Consider the following 16,150-nt stretch of genomic DNA (forward strand, 5'->3'; position numbering starts at 1 on the left):
CAGTACACAAGCCAGCTTGTAGATATAATAGGAACCAAAGACTGAGATGTTGCAAAAATGAAACCAGGAACCTCACGGTCCATTAGGGACAGTTCACTTTTTGGACATTCTCCCTAAAATACATCCATCAGAGTCTGCTGAGTTGATGCAATGAATTTGGATGAGTGGAGGATGCTGGTTGTTTTGCGAATGGTCACAGCACCACTGTATGGAAAATCCAAACACTATTTTGTTTAAAGGGGCAAGTGCTTTTTGCTCAAGCAATGACATCCCAATAAAGCTTTTGGTCATAGGATTTTTCTGTGGATTTTGACATTCAGAATTCTTATCCATCTGGCATTCATTGTCACATAAGTAGCAAGGGTTTCTGTTTGCATTAACCCGGGTCAGAAGATTCCTAGGCAGGGCTACTGTTATCTGCAACTCACATCCATTCTAAAAGGGCATCATAGACATCTCTATGGTACATCTAAGTTTTCTCATTGTCTGTAAATCTTATTCCCACCACCACTCACTTATTCATGAGATGTTTAAAGCTGTAGTAAAGTAGACAATATTTAGAACTCATTCCTTGGTCAAGTAAAAGAGTGTGGCCTTGTGGGTATTTCATCAGCCGCAAGGAGCCTGGGAAAGGGAGTTGTGTTTCTTTAAACTCTAGACACTCTGGCTCCTTGGCGTGAGAGGTTTATGGGAAGAAAGGAATCCTTGATTTAATGAGAGGCCTGACACCTGGGTTTGGGAGAGTGAACCTCCCCCCCCCCCCCAGTGAGGTTATCTGTCCTTAAAGTGCTTGGGGATGGGGATCTGGTTAATTTCCCCAAAAGGGAGGAAAATTATTTGATTTGGGTTCGGACCTTAAATTGACCCAGCTGCAAAAGAGTAAATTGGTTAATTAGGACTTATGATTGGCTAGAAAGTTACGACGCCAAGTAAGAATTGTAAATAAAAAAATCAAGGAATTGTTAGAGAAGTTGCTCTTTGCTGCTCTCTGCCATTGCTCTGCAATCCGCAAAGATGCCCGGCTGTGACATCCACCTAATAGCCGTCGTTTCGTCTTTTGAAATGGAAATCTTCAAACACCATCAATACGCAGATGCTTGAAAAGACTATTGACTATCCTAACTGTGTGTCTTTGTGAGTATGTAAAGTTAGTTAGACTATGCAATGTTTTTATTTTTCTGGCTTGTAAGTTTCATAAGAAGTGCCTGTTGGTTTCAACATGTTTTCTGTTATTCTTTTAAAATAAATTTTTAAAGAAGAACCGGTTTGGTATCTGTGCCTTTTCCGGGGGAATAGCTAAATCCTAGCCTTCCGCTTAGTTACGCTCTACCGTAAGAATTTCTGTCTGCAAGTCTGTGGATTCAGCTTGTAGGGGGGGGGGGATTGCCAGGTTAACAGGACATGCCCTTCTCCCTGGGTTGTGGCTCTGGGTTCCCCTGAACAAAGGGAGTGGTGGCAGCCCTACCGGTGTTATTTCGGCCTGTGTTTCTGAAAAAAGTAAACCTTCGCCAGCCAGCCTGCTCAAGAAACCTGTTCTGGCCAGAGAGCAAAGACAGGTGAGGGAGGGGCAGTTGGGGGCAAAGGGTTTACTACAAAAGCCTAATAAGGCATTTCCAAATCTTTCCAAATGAGAGACAGGTGAGTCAAGGACATCTTTTCTGTTTTCTTCTGCACCACTTTAAATAACATGCAAGAATGATGAGGAAGTGCGTAAGTGGGAGAGAATCCAGCAGGAGACTGATTTTGAAAACAAAAGAATTTATCTTGTTCGAAAGCAACCATTGTTGGCAATTAGAATTGCCAACACCACCTGTCTTTCAGAAATGTGGGGAGATCTATGTTCAGCTTCCAGAACACTTTCAGTCTAGAGACTCACAATTCAGAAACGGCTGGAGAAAGGAGCAGATGAACAAGGCAACGTTTTTCTTCCTCCTCTATCAAAGCTTCATCTGCACTGGGGCAAGCCGGCCTGGAGTCTGACTCCAGAGAGGTGAAAAGTAGTCTTTGGGGACCTGTACCAGCCAGGAGACGCGGGTGGCGCTGTGGGTTAAACCACAGAGCCTAGGACTTGCCGATCAAAAGGTCAGTGGTTCGAATCCCCACGACGGGATGAGCTCCCATTGCTTGGTCCCTGCTCCTGCCAACCTAGCAGTTCAAAAGCACATCAAAGTGCAAGTAGATAAATAGGTACCGCTCTGGCAGGAAGGTAAACGGTGTTTCTGTGCACTGCTCTGGTTCGCCAGAAGCGGCTTAGTCATGCTGGCCCCATGACCCTGAAGCTGTACACCGGCTCCTTGGCCAATAAAGCGAGATGAACGCCTCAACCCCAGAGTCGGCCTTGACTGGACCTAATGGTCAGGGGTCCCTTTACCTTTACTTTACCAGCCAGGAGGCGAGAATCAGAGGCAGGGGGAGCTTCAGAGCCGGAGGAAGAGGCAGGCCAGGCAAGTGAAGGGCCGGGTGCTTCTCCACTGTTTCCCAGAACCAGGCGAGAACTGAAGCGGGGAGTAGAAGCAACTTCCATGTCGGTGCAGTCTCCAACTATATGCACGCTGCCCGTTTGGGGCAAGGACATAAAACTGGTGGAGTGGTCCCAAGTGGCTGTGACTGCTCCACAGAGCACAGACCTGGGAATAGCTGCCTAGATGCTAGATTGGTGTGTGTAGGTCTCCAGAGCTGAAGAAGTGACTGTGTTCTTTGACAATACAGAGTTAACACTCTGCCGTGTGCATTCCTTTGGCCAGGAAGTGCCCTTGACATTTACAAAACACATTTCAGTATACTTTCAGAGTTCACTATGATAGTTATGCAAAACAGAGACCAGAACTAGGAGAGTTTTGTGGGCTACTTCTATACCGCCATTCTGTCTTGTTCCAAAGAAAGTTTGCTTATTCTCTTTCCAGAGAAGCGGAAGCAGCAAGACAAGCCTCCAAATGTCTTCAAGCCTGGTATCACACAAAGAAATTGGTCTGGCCCCTGGAAACCAGCCTGCTCCAAAAATGAATGGAGTTGCATACGGCAGTTTCATCCTTTTAGTGAAAATGAGCACTGACAGTTTTCCCTTAGGTGAAATAGAATATATATATATAAATATATATAAAGCTTGCAGTGTCAGCTTGATACAGTGCAGAAATAAAATCAAGTGCTTATGTTATCTGAAGAGCAGAGGGAGTAATTTAGTAAAAGGAAGAGGCATGCTTGTCAGTTTTGAGCACAGCTCTGTCTACGTGATTATAGGAGTAGTCTGCTCTGGTCAGGAATGAGAGCCAGTCTGGAAAGCCCATGAAGATGTTTTCTTGGGCTCCACATCCTGTGACCAAAATGAGATGATTTTGCAGACCAGGGATCAGGCAGCATTGCACTCTGAAGATGGTCATTTGCATCTTGCTGTAAGCTGACCTACATTCTAGAAATAAGAACTGATTTTATTTCTGAAGCTTTTTGCATCAGGTTCTAATCTATGACATGCTAGAAATAGATTAGGAGGAGCCTGCTTTTACCATCCACAAAAAAGGTTATGCTTTGAACAGAGCTGATCTGATCTGCTGCTTAAGTCAGACAGGGGTCTTCAATATGATGCAGAAAGAATTGGAGGAAATAAAAAGATAGTGGTTAATGGATAGGCACGTTTATAGACCACCCCATGACAATTCAAAGTCCTTTGTGGGGCTAACAGCATAACAGAATAACAATTCTATAATACATGACAATGAGATAAAATGCAGCATTAAAACAATATCAGGAAAGATCTGGAGGAACAGACCAAGGAAACAGAGAGCAGAGAATAAAAATCAGCAAAGCAGGGTTAAAAGCTGAAACAGAATTTAGAAGGCCCAAGGGCAAAATAAAAACTGAGGCTGATGAGAGTTTTAATCCAAAACGTTTGGAGGGCACCAGGATTTCCCAAACTTGGGTCTCCAGCTGTTGTTGGACTACAATTCCCATCATCCTCGACCACTGGTTCTGCTAGCTAGGAATGATGGGAGTTGTAGTCCAAAAACAGCTGGAAACCCAAGTTTGAGAAACCTTGTACTAGACTGAGAACTTTAAAAATACAGGAATATGATTCATTATTTTACCGGATAATATTGTGCGATGTTTGTATAATAGAAGTATATTATAGACCCTCACCAGGTAGGTGCGGTACTGTATAGCTGTGTGAAGTGAGAAAAGCCTTCTCAGAAAGTCAGCCATGGCCTCTGTTAAAGGGAATGTAAGATGTACTAGCAAGACAGGAAGCTTGACAATAATAGGATGAGCTATTTATTGCCACAGATTCTCAGAGCCCCAGGCAAGACTGAAGTAGGTGTTACATAAATAGGGATGGTGATGCACTCACTTCTCTTAAAGCGTTTAGCATCCAAATGAAGCAAAATAACTATTAATCATACCTAACAAATATGATAATAGGAGGTCAATTTGCACATTACAAGGAGGAAGTGAAAACAGCAAGTCACTTCTGAAGGAATGCTTGAGGAAGGGGAAACACATGCATCTCCCATGAGGGGGAATGAACAGTGGAAGGCATCATAGGCCCAGGGTCAACAGTGTGCGCACATGGATACTATCCACAGGATAGTAGGAGGATCCACAGGAGTAGTGGGAGGCACCAGCCAGCAAATCCCCCAGGGAACCTCCAGGGAAGAAGGCTTAGAGCCAGGCTATTGGTGGTGGGACAATGATGCGTGGTCAGAGGGAGGAGACTGGGAGGAGGAGGTGTCAGAAGCAGAAGAGGCAACAGGGCTTAGTGAACAGGAAGAGTCTGCAGCAGAGCACAGTTCAGACTCTGAGGCAGAAGCAGAAGCAGGGGCTGGAGTGGAGTGGGGTCAGAAGAGGAGTGGGGAAAGCTGCTGAACAATCCAGGGAGTCTACCCCTCCTGCAGTGACCAGCTCCCTTCCCCCCGGTATCCTAGAACATGTAGAGAAATGAAATAGGCAGAGCTGAGGTTGATTGTGCACAGACGCAGCCTGAGAATGCGTGGGAAACACCCTGGAGAGCAGGAGTTCTAGCGGGAAGTCAGGGACCTTCAGTCTTCGCAACTGCTTTATTGGGGCAAGACCTCATAGAAAGAGTTGCTGAAGTCACTTTGCTTCCTTTGAATAAAGGAAACAAAAAGAAATAGTTAACTTCACTGGCCTCGGGTGATTTATTGCTAACCTATTCCTGACTCCAGTCCTGACATCCAGGGATTTGGGGTGCAATGCTGCCATTCATTCATTCATTGCATTTAATCTAAGCAATTTATATACTATCTAACCACAATAGTCTTAAAGTGGTACACAAGAAATACAATGCAAAAAGAAGGTTTGTATTCTATAACTATGCTGATAACACTCAACTGTGACATCTCTGTAATAAAAACTATATGGATAGGCATCTATCACCAATGTCTCATGTTGTAGCCGCTGCCCATTGGGAGTGGTAGGGTGGAATGCAAGGAGACCAATGGTCAGTGGTGCCAGAACCAGACAGGCAGAATCACTTCATTCTGGCTTTGTCACAATCCTCCTCACTGCTGAGTTCTGCAAATGCCAACAGTGAGACTACGGAGCAGGAAGCTGGAGGGCAGTGCCAACCCCTAGCCTGCTTATAACGAAGAAGGCAATCATGTGAGGAGCTGACTAAGGGCAGACCGAGGTTGGAGGGGCACTGCCCCATCTCCCCTAATAGACCAGCCTAGAATGAATCTAAAAAAGTTCTGAAGAGCCTATTTGAAAGAGGCAAGGGAGGAGCCAGGTGAGCCCTTCCTTGGGGGGGGGGGGAGAAATAATTTAGGAGCTATAGGCGAAAATGGTCTCTTTCTTGTTCCACCAGGAGACAAGGCAACAATGATAAGGGCTTCAAGAATTGATGGCAGATCAGGCGGCAGATTGTTGCTGTTGTACCATGTGTACACCATTGTGCTGGCAATTCATTGGTTGTCATGTACCTAATCATTGTGTGTATATCACAAGCACAAAAGCACGGTATTTGCTCAGCATGTTGATTACATTCCTTTCTTCCACCCCAAACTAGAAATCCTTCCCTTCTCCTCCAAAGAAAAAATCCTTTCAAGGGCCCCAGTTTCTGCTATCTAGATTCCCAGGTTTCCCATAAAGTTGCCAGCTTTACAGATGAAGGCCCTCATGGCAGAGAGACAAACGTTATCAGTGGCTAATGCCGTCTTGATGCATGTTGCAACTGCAGAGTCCAGCTGAATAGTTAGCAGCCCTAGTATCTGGGCAGAAGCTCTTGCCAGGATTGAAAAAGGCCCAGCCATTAGCACCGATGCTGAAATTGGCAGAAATTGGGGGACAAGGGGTGAGGCAACAAGGTTTCGGCCTGATGTCTGACATCATAATGGAGGTTCCTTCTCACGTAGGCCCTTCATCCTGTTTCTGAGTAGCGCATACACTGGTGGTTGCTTGGCAACCATTTGGCTGTATTTATCAGGCATCACTGCGTGTCCTTTCTGAATTTGCTAAAGAACACTCCTAGCTAAAGATTTTCTAGTGACCTTCGTCTTACAATAATATCTTGCATCACCAACTGGAATCTAAACGACTTAAGAGAGAAGCATGTAAAACTATTTCACTGGGTGCCCACAAAAAAACAACAAAAGATGCTACAGCACAGTGCTTAACAAAAAAATAAGATGGGATCAATTTTACACAGAGATATTTATATTGGTTGCTGCTTACTTGAGCATGAGACACGCATCTGTATTACCTGAGGAAGTTGGTAAGAAACCAGCCTCCTTGACATTCACGTTCATTATTTTCACCTGCATAGGTCGGCATTTCCAGCCAGCTAGATCCAGCTATCATTCAGAATGTGAGCACAGATGCAAGTTTGCTTCAAACACAGTTGAGATGTTAACAGAACTGCCAATGCTAACTAAAAGATTCTTATTATCTTGAACGCCTGAATAAACAGAAACCATGCCCAGAAGTTTCTGGTGGATTGTAGGGACTGAGTAAAGTGCAAAAGTTGTTGATATGCCTTAGACAGTTGTGCTAGGAAGGGCAGAGTAGGGTGACATTGTTCACCTAGCTTCTGAAATTGAGGAGGAGAGGGGTGAGACAGCGGAGAGGCTGGCATGGTGCATGTGCAGTGCTGGGAACATCAGATTGGCTCCACCGGTCGCGGACATCCCTGCTACCTCCCCTTCTCAGTTACCAGCAGCAACCTCTGCATTGCGAAGCGAGATGGACATCATTGCCCCACCCTGCTCTGGCTTGTGAGCCACTATCAACCTGAGACAGATAACTATTGCCTGGCTTTCTAAGTGTCCTGCTGGCAGGCATATTATCCACACATTATAACAGGACCACATATATAATCCAGCATCCTGTTCTTAAATGGCCAACCGGATGCTTGTGTGATGCCCGTAAGCAGGACATAAGTGCACTCTGCCCGCCTGAGGTTCCCAACAACTGGCATTCAGAGGCATAGCCACTGTGGCTAGTAGCAGTTGGTAGTCTTATTCTATAGGAATTATTCTAATCTTCTTTTAAAGCCATCCATGCTGATGTTCTGCTGAAATTCTGCCCCAACTATTCAAAGTGCAGGAACCCTGTTCTCCTTTGCCCCTCGCCACCCTGTGCCAATGTCAGGGGCAGAATGGAAGGGCAGAGCCTATAATTTTGTCTACTCTTCAGAACTTTCCGGAACCTAAAATAAGACTTTGCACCTAGTCTGATCTCCTCACATGGAGAAAATTAGCAGGTAAAGCTTTTTCTGATATGAAGATTAATGATGGGGGAAGCTTCCTTGCTGAACTCTGTTGTTTAGTAGTGCAAGGAAATAAAGCTGGCAAGCTTATTGCCAGGAGCTCTACCATTAGGATTTAATGCCTGGTGACATAGCCTGTATTTAATAGCATTGAAAGAGGCTCAAGTGTGGGACATACCTTATCTGGGTTAATCAAAACCACTTGTACTTCTTTATTTCCTTTTTTGCACTGTGATCTAGGTTTTGCCATCTTTATACAAACCGGGTTGCAATATTCAACATTTTAAAAAAGCTATTTAAAGAAAGGAACACAAGAGGGCAGCACAATCCTTTTGGTTTACAACACACTCTTGCCACACTGTAATATACTATCCTAGGCAAAAGAATGAAGCACTTTATAATTTGTTGCATTCTTTGTGTTGGTTCAAGTGATTATTGTCTTAAGGAACCTTAACAAAACCAAACTTCCTGTTCTTCTGCTCAGTCTCCATCTACGCTGCAAAACTCCTACCTACTGAGGAGTTTCTGTGAGAAACCTCACGGAGCGTTTGTGTGGGGGAGGAAGGGAAAAGGAGATTGTTAGCTGCTTGGAGACTCCTTAGGGTAGTGATAAAGCGGGATATCAGATCCAAACTCCTCTTCTTCCTCTTCTTCTTCTTCTTACCACTGAACTCAACAGGACTTATTTCTGAGTAAGAATGCATAGGATTGCATGGGCAGAAGATTTTTTTCTATAAGCATTATGCACAAAATGGGTATTTCACTAAGATTACCCTAGGAAAGATTTTACAGTACGCCCATGCGTTTGCTTCATAACAAATATTTTTTATAATAATAAATAAAAATTATAATTGGTACACTTGTTACAGTGCGATTATCTCTGTTCTGACCGTCAGAACTGATAGAATCATTGAGTTGGAAGGGACCTTGGAGATCATCTCTTCCAACCCCTTATTCCAATCTCATTGTTGTCTTGCTCCTTTTAGTAATAAACAGCAGCGGCATGGCCAGCTAGGTCAGATGGACAGGCCTGCTCCACCATGTCATCTGCTACAGCTGCCAAATATATGGTGAGAGCATTGTGTTATCAGAGGGATTAGGAACTGAACACATAAATTTAAGGACATAGAATGAACTCATATAGCAGTTTTGAAGGTCGTAGCTCAGTGGCAGTGCATCTGTTGCACATGGAAAAGGTACCATGTTCAGGCTCTGAAATTCCCAGGTGGAACTGGGAATGTCCAATATCTGAAACCTTGGAGGGCCACTGCCAGTCACTGGCGATAATACTGAGGAAGATGGACCAATGGACTCCATATATGGTAGATTCCCATGAGTCCTACAGTTCTTCACCCAGTGGTCCAAATCATTAATGTGTACTTGGGAAATAACTCTCATTGAATTAAATGGGCTTATTCCCATGGTGGTTGAATTACGGTGATCATATTCTGTAGTTCTGAGCTGCAAACTGCTGAAATATCTTGCCAGAATGTCAACTGCATTCAAAGACCTACCTGAGCTGAGCATAGCCAGGTGTGAGGTATCTGCTACCACAAAATTTTATAAATCAGTCCATCCAATTTTCCTTGAAAGAAACCAAGAGGCAATCAATGCCTGTGATGGAAATTCAAGCAAAGCACAGATGCCTGCTGTGTGTTTAGCTATAAGGCAATTTCCAGTGCTAAAGAAACCACTGGAGAAGGTTCATTGAATTGCACGATACCCTAATTGCAGCGACGTCAAAGAGTGTCATAAAGGGCCTATAATAAACCTGAGCATGAATTTTTTTAAAAAAAATCTTTATGGGGGGTTTTTTTGTTTCCTAAGTTAGAAAATGTTCCTGCTTTGACTCTGCAATCCTTCACAATGCATTATACTAGAAATTCCATGACAATGTTTGTGCCCCTTTCAATCATTTTTTTAAAAAAAGTTTCAACACAGCTTTATGAACCATATTATATTTTATATTCAATTTCAGGAATTCTCTGAATGCAGTTTATATATATATTAATTAAATAAAAATAAAGAGGAAAAATATTTGAGTCAAACTCTACGTGACACAGAACATCTTTGACTGGGTCTCCCAATGCTTTTTTCTTTACTTCCAAGCAATGGATCATAGTAGGGGGAAGGGAATTAACCCTTCTTTCCCCCCCATGCCCTTTCACCCAATCAAATCACTTTTCCTTAAGAGCTGTACTAGGAAAGATGCTAATACGATTTTATGACATCTCCTTTAGACTACAGGAAAAGGCAGCCCCTTGAAACAAGCAAAGAACCCAACAGAGATGTTGAAGAGCAGAAAGCTGGTCCTTTCCAGACTAACGATACGTGACCTTGGTTATCTGTGACAATGTCAGGCAAACCGTGACAGAAAGAACAGCAGATTAATCAGTGATCGTGGGCAACTTGTACCATTTCCAGTGAAGCAACTAGTCACTGCTTGTTTACATATTTTACCTGCTTACTTTTGGAGTTCAATAAATATTTCAGATGACATCCCTGTCACACATGCTATCAATTTTTACTTGAAGGATTGAGCTGTTTGTGGAATCGAAGTCTGCGTTATCATCATGCAAAATAGCAATGGCACGTCAAGTGACTGTGTGCAGTCATGTCAAATAGTAATTATGTATCGGCTGATGACAGCTATTCTAGGTTGCTTTTTAAAAAAGAAAAAAACCCTTTGGTTTAAGATGGGGTGGGGAATGTTTTCCAGCCCAAGACCCATATTACTTGGTGGGGGAGCTTCCAGGGATCACATGCTAGTGGTGGCCTGTGCCAAAAGTCAAGTGTAGTAGAGCAACAGAGGTGGCGTATCTTTTGCAGCCAAACAAAAGCTGGAGGTTTCCGCTTGCAAAACACCACAAACACATTCTCCATCCAGACAAGCAAGAGGCCTTTATCAGGACACATTCCAGCCAGGCAAAAGCACGTGAGGAGGGTGCAGGGCAGGGCTGGTGAGAGAAGCGTCCTGGCGAGAGGGGGCATGTCTGGGGCATGTCCTGAGGGCCACGTAGTGCAGCCTGAAGGGCCACATTCAGACCCCAAGCCTGAAGATTCCCATCCTGATCTAAGTGAAGAACAAAGATTGACAGATTTACACATGGACGCAAAGGTTTGGAAATTGCATGTTAAGGAACCAGGCCTTAACTTGCACGCCATGCGAGGAGTAAACCCATCTTACTGTTTCACTTAATGGGCTCGTTTCCAACTTGGCCTGCAGGCACTCACATTTCCCCTTAGTTTCCCTAACAGGTAGCAAGTGAAAGGGATTAACTGGTAGAGGAAGTGTAACAAATTAGCTGGCCAAGACCTAGACCAGGCAAGGCAAACTCCGGCCCTCCAGATGTTTGGGACTACAATTCCCATCATCCCTAGTTAACAGGACCAGTGGCCAGGGATGATGGGAATTGTAGTCCCAAACTTCTGGAGGGCCGGAGTTTGCCTATGCCCAACCTAGACTGAGAAAACAAGGCTTTTCAGTACCCTGGACAAATCCCAGAGAAGAGGCAACTTGCCTTGCCTAGAGCTGGTGGTTGACTGAGCTCTTACTTGGCCCCTGGACTGACTATCTCTCCCAGGCTGCAATGCACCCTCTTGCTGGAGAATGGAGATTCTTAAAGGGACAGGCCCCTGGCATCAAGATGCCACTCTATCACTTCTCTGTTGTTGTTGGGCCTGCTACCTGCTGACTCAGTGGCACATGAGGCCCTTTGCAGGAAGGATGCAGTCCCTTAGTGGGCTCTGACATGGGAGCTGCAGTCACCGGGAATCTTGGTTTGATGGCATCAGGTTCACAAGGTTCCTGGTTGCGGGGTCAAGCTCAGTGGTGGCAGACTCTAGACCTCTGTGGGATGTTACTGGATCTCCTCCTGATTTCATTGGCCCTTCTTCTGCTGAGTCGTTACTGGGCATCGGAGTCACGGCACCATTAACACACACAATAGCCATGACCCATGACTGTATTACAAGTGATGTATTTATTGGACTTTTCCTACCTATGTTCACCTTGCTTGGTAAATGCCATGGTCTCCCCAACAAGCAGTTCAACTTGGGGCTAACAAGCTGAGGAATTTGTATCATGGGAAATGATCTTTTTAAAGATTAAATCAGTTGATTAATCAGCTAACGTTTGGTTGATTAATCTATGGAGCCCAGTTTGAATCATTGAGGGGAAATCACAATTGATAGCATATCAGTTAAGGGTAAATGCGAAGCTATTTTTAATTTGGCATAATAAATTAGAGGGAATTTTAAAAGAAACTATTTAAGATGACTCTTCCTTATGCAAACAGTATTGCTATACAGTGGTACCTCGGGTTACATACGCTTCAAGTTACAGACTCCGCTAACCCAGAAATAGTACCTCAGGTTAAGAACTTTGCTTCAGGATGAGAACAGACATCGTGCTCTGGTGGTGCGGCGGCAGCAGGAGGCCCCATTAGCTAAAGTGGTCTTCAGGTTAAGAACAGTTTCAGGTTAAGAACGGACCTCTTGGACAAATTAAGTACTTAACCCGAGGTACCACTGTATATCTGAAAAACTGCCTTCTTCCCTGCAGACCCTCTCAAGTTCAGCAGAGGGGAAACTCTTGATAGTTTCACCACCCTCAGAAGCTCAGGGTGTGGGTGGCCCAGGAGAGCACATTCTTTGTGGCAGCCCTAAGTTGTAGATTTCCCTCCACAGAGGTGCAACTGGCATCTTCATTTTACAGCTTTCGTCTGAAGACACGCCTCTTTCCTTTGACTTTTGAGATACATATTTTTAGGATCCACTGCAGTTGTGATTGTAATTTGCTTTTAAATGCTTCTAATGTTGCATTTTACATTTTTGTGACCTGTCCCGGGACCCTGTGGTGAAGGGCAGGTAATTAACAACTACAGCCTATATTGAATTATAAGGTGTTTCTCAAAAATTATCTGTACTGAAGTTCTGGTAACATGCAAATGAACTAACTTTGTTAAATTTGTTGCCTAGTTTGTTAAAAGGCAGAGGATTAATCAACCAAGCAGCCTCTGAGTGCTTCAGAATCACTTTTTCTTTTAGAGCTGACATATCTTTCACGGTCTCTTTCCACACATAGGAGCAGAAAAATACATACAAAAAACCCACATTAAATATTTAAGAATAAAACAATATAATCCTGTCCAAATAAACCACACAAAAAATCTGCTAACATAAAGTACAGACAGGGCTGCATAAAGTACAGGGCTGGAACCTGAAAAGGTACTGAAAGAAACAGGCAGGGGAGAGAAGCAAACATACCTGTTACATGCTCACCTTTGAATTGAGTTGATTGTAAGGACAGCTCTTTTTTCTGTTCATTTATATCATCTGCAAGGAAATATTTAAAATACACTGTGATCAGAGATCTATTTTTATTTTTATTTTAAATCTGGTTTAACCAAGGTGGCAACTTATGAGACTTGTAGTCATACCGTAAGTCAATTTGACTTGAAAGAACTTGACAACCCACCACTATCCATCTTAATTTGTCTTTCACAAATGTAAGGGGTGGGAGCAATAATTAGGGGATTCCCTTTCACCATGCTAACGATGAATAAGTGATAGCATCTTTTGGTCTTATCTTATTTCCTTGAATTCTGATTCCTCCCCTGGCAATTTGGAGCCTTGAAACTTCAGGCATTTATGTTTCATTATTTATGAAACAATCTTTAAGGGAAGAAAATGTATGCTCTCCATCTAGCAATTTTATCACTCCAGGAGTATGCCGTGAAAATAAGATAGTTTTTTTTTTTAAAAAAAGCACTACCATCTAAAATGTTTTGCAGAAGATGGGGTTTGTTTTTAAAGGGTTTTTTGTGATCTGAATATGAAACACACGGAAGGAAGGAAGGAAGGAAGGAAGGAAGGAAGGAAGGAAGGAAGGAAGGAAAAGGAAGGCAGTTTATGCAAACCACAAACAGCTGAAATTCTCATCAGGTATCCGGTCATGGGATTGTTTCAAAGGAAACAATCCCAAGACCATTTTTAGCTTTTCTAAGGCCCACATGGTGTGAAGGTGCTTCACAGGGCAAATGATTATTTCCTAGCTGCTCGCTATGGAAAATACAGTGGTACCTCAGGTTAAGTACTTAATTCGTTCCGGAGGTCCGTATTTAACCTGGAACTGTTCTTAACCTGAAGCACCACTTTAGCTAATGGGGCCTCCTGCTGCCACCGCGCCACCAGAGCACGATGTCTGTTCTCATCCTGAAGCAAAGTTCTTAACCTGAGGTACTATTTCTGGGTTAGCGGAGTCTGTAACCTGAAGCGTATGTAACCCGAGGTACCACTGTAATTTCTTTCACCATACCACTGTATCATATTAGTTTTCTTGTCAGTTTGTACTACCCAACTGTATCTATGTGGCAGACATAACTTATGATAAGATAGCATTCTACAGTACAATCAAAATTATGGAAATGAAAGCATTAGAAGACATACAGAAAATTAGGTGGCACAGAAGATCAGCCATCTTGCAAAGATCTATTTTTTTAAAAAAAAATCCCATGAAATGTATCTAATTGAGTGAAGTGATCCATTTTAGCCTGACACCACAGCCTTCTTTCAGTCCCTGAGGCTGTCTTTCCTGATTCCCATAGTCAGATTTTTTTCCCTCCTAAGCAGTGCTGGAGAATTTGCCTAAAGCAACCTTGCTTTCTTCAAAATTTCTTTCTGGTGAAAGCTTTAACTCACACACATTCTTTTGCAGACCTGGCGGGCATGTCTTACTTTGCAAATCCAGCACACCTAAATACTCAATTTGTCATTGTCAGGGCACTACTAGGATGCTCTTCTCTACAAATGATAAGCCTTCTAGATCCCTTGCAGGTTTTGTTTTTTTTAAGAATATTGGAAGCCAGGATGTTTCCAAGGTGGGTTTCGGGCAAAAACTGGTGCCTAACATGCTTCAGTGTTTATGGCTATTTCAGGAGCAATTAATATTAGAATGACAGAACTGTAGAGTTGGAAGGGACCCTGAGGATCACCTAGTCCAACCCCCTGCAGTGCAAAAATATGCAGCTGTCCCATACAGGGATCAAACCTGCAACCTTGACATTATCAGCACCATGCTCTAACCAACTGACCTATCCATTAATAAAGTTATTAAACCTTATTATCTAGTAAATCGTGAAATACATTTGATTTGGACCAGATATTGTTGGACTACAAGTCCCATTATCCTTGGCCATGGGCCACTGGGGCTGATGGGAGTTGGAGTCCTTCTTGTTTGTGTTATCCAGGGCAGAAAGATGGCAGGCTTCTTTTGGAAGTGTGTGTGTGTACTTTTTGCTACAGCATCTCTATTTGACACACCAGCTCCATTCAGATGATTTGAAAGCCAACTGAATCAACTTCAAATGATACACATAATCCTGTGCCAGTTTTAACTTGGCTCTTTTGAAACCACAGGATCTACTGAGACTTCTTTATATGAACAGGCTGGTGGAGGCAGCAGCCTGGGTTAGCCACCAGCAAGCACACTGATCAGCTTAGTCTAATATGTGGAAGTTAAATGTCACTTCTCCCACACCACATTTCTCAAAAGCATCCTCTCAGTCTTGATTCAGACTCAGTTTATATCTAACTTTTATCCTGGTGACCGAAGTGTTCTGAATGTCATTATCTGGACAAATGCCTGTTGCTTCTCTGAAATGTACTCTGCTCTTGTTCCTTGGTTTCTTGTTGTTGAGTTCAGTAGGTTAATTACGGGTTTGAACTCTGGGGTGTAGTGGAGAATCAGCAAGATGGTGAAGCAGAGACTCAAAAGGAATTCAGTGATAGTACCTGCATTCAGACCTGCAGTATTTGCCATTTCATAGAATCATGGGTTATTGTTTAATGGTGATCTAGGCAGGACTAGGATTAGATTTGATTTAGTTATCATTTCACCCACCAAGGAGTTAAGGGTTGTGTATATGGTATTATCCAGGGGTCAGCAAACTTTTTCAGCAGGGGGCCGGTCCACTGTCCCTCAAACCTTGTGGGGGGCTGAACTATATTTTGGGGGGTGAACAAATTCCTATGCCCCACAAATAACCCAGAGATGCATTTTAAATAAAATGACACATTCTGCTCATGCAAAAACACGCTGATACCCGGACCGTCCGTGGGCCGGACTGAGAAGGCGATTGGGCCGGATCTGGCCCCTGGGCCTTAGTTTGCCTACCCATGGTCATATCCTTGCAATAACCCAGTGAAACAGGTTAGGTGGAGAGTTAACAGCTCACCTAAGATCACCCAATGAGCTACATGGATTTAAACCTTGATCTCCCTCTCCAACACTCTAAGTACCACCACACTGGCTTTTAAGAACACACTGGACTACCTTTTTCATATGTGTCCGCACATGAGCTAATCAAGCCACTTTAACCTTGACTGACAAAAGGGTATTGGTTTTGCTTGCATTATATAGTTACGTTATTAAAA

The 16,150-nt window shown here is 43.4% G+C and overlaps 1 protein-coding gene across 4 annotated transcripts in view; it reads right to left on the reverse strand.

The window, feature by feature from the left end:
* The window catches only part of PTPRE (protein tyrosine phosphatase receptor type E), a 159,933-nt gene extending 146,880 nt beyond the window's left edge, over positions 1–13,053 (reverse strand). For 3 of the 4 annotated variants that reach the window (XM_083506159.1, XM_083506157.1, XM_083506152.1), the window contains exon 1: positions 12,998–13,053. In XM_083506159.1, coding sequence (XP_083362285.1) covers positions 12,998–13,042 — 45 coding nt within the window. In that variant the 5' untranslated portion in view covers positions 13,043–13,053. The remainder of the gene's footprint in view (positions 1–12,997) is intronic. The other variant, XM_083506158.1, reaches the window with a different exon arrangement.
* Positions 13,054–16,150: the final 3,097 nt, after the last annotated feature.

This window comes from Podarcis liolepis (assembly GCF_965112155.1).
Source record: "Podarcis liolepis genome assembly, chromosome: 5".
Taxonomy (NCBI): domain Eukaryota; kingdom Metazoa; phylum Chordata; class Lepidosauria; order Squamata; family Lacertidae; genus Podarcis; species Podarcis liolepis.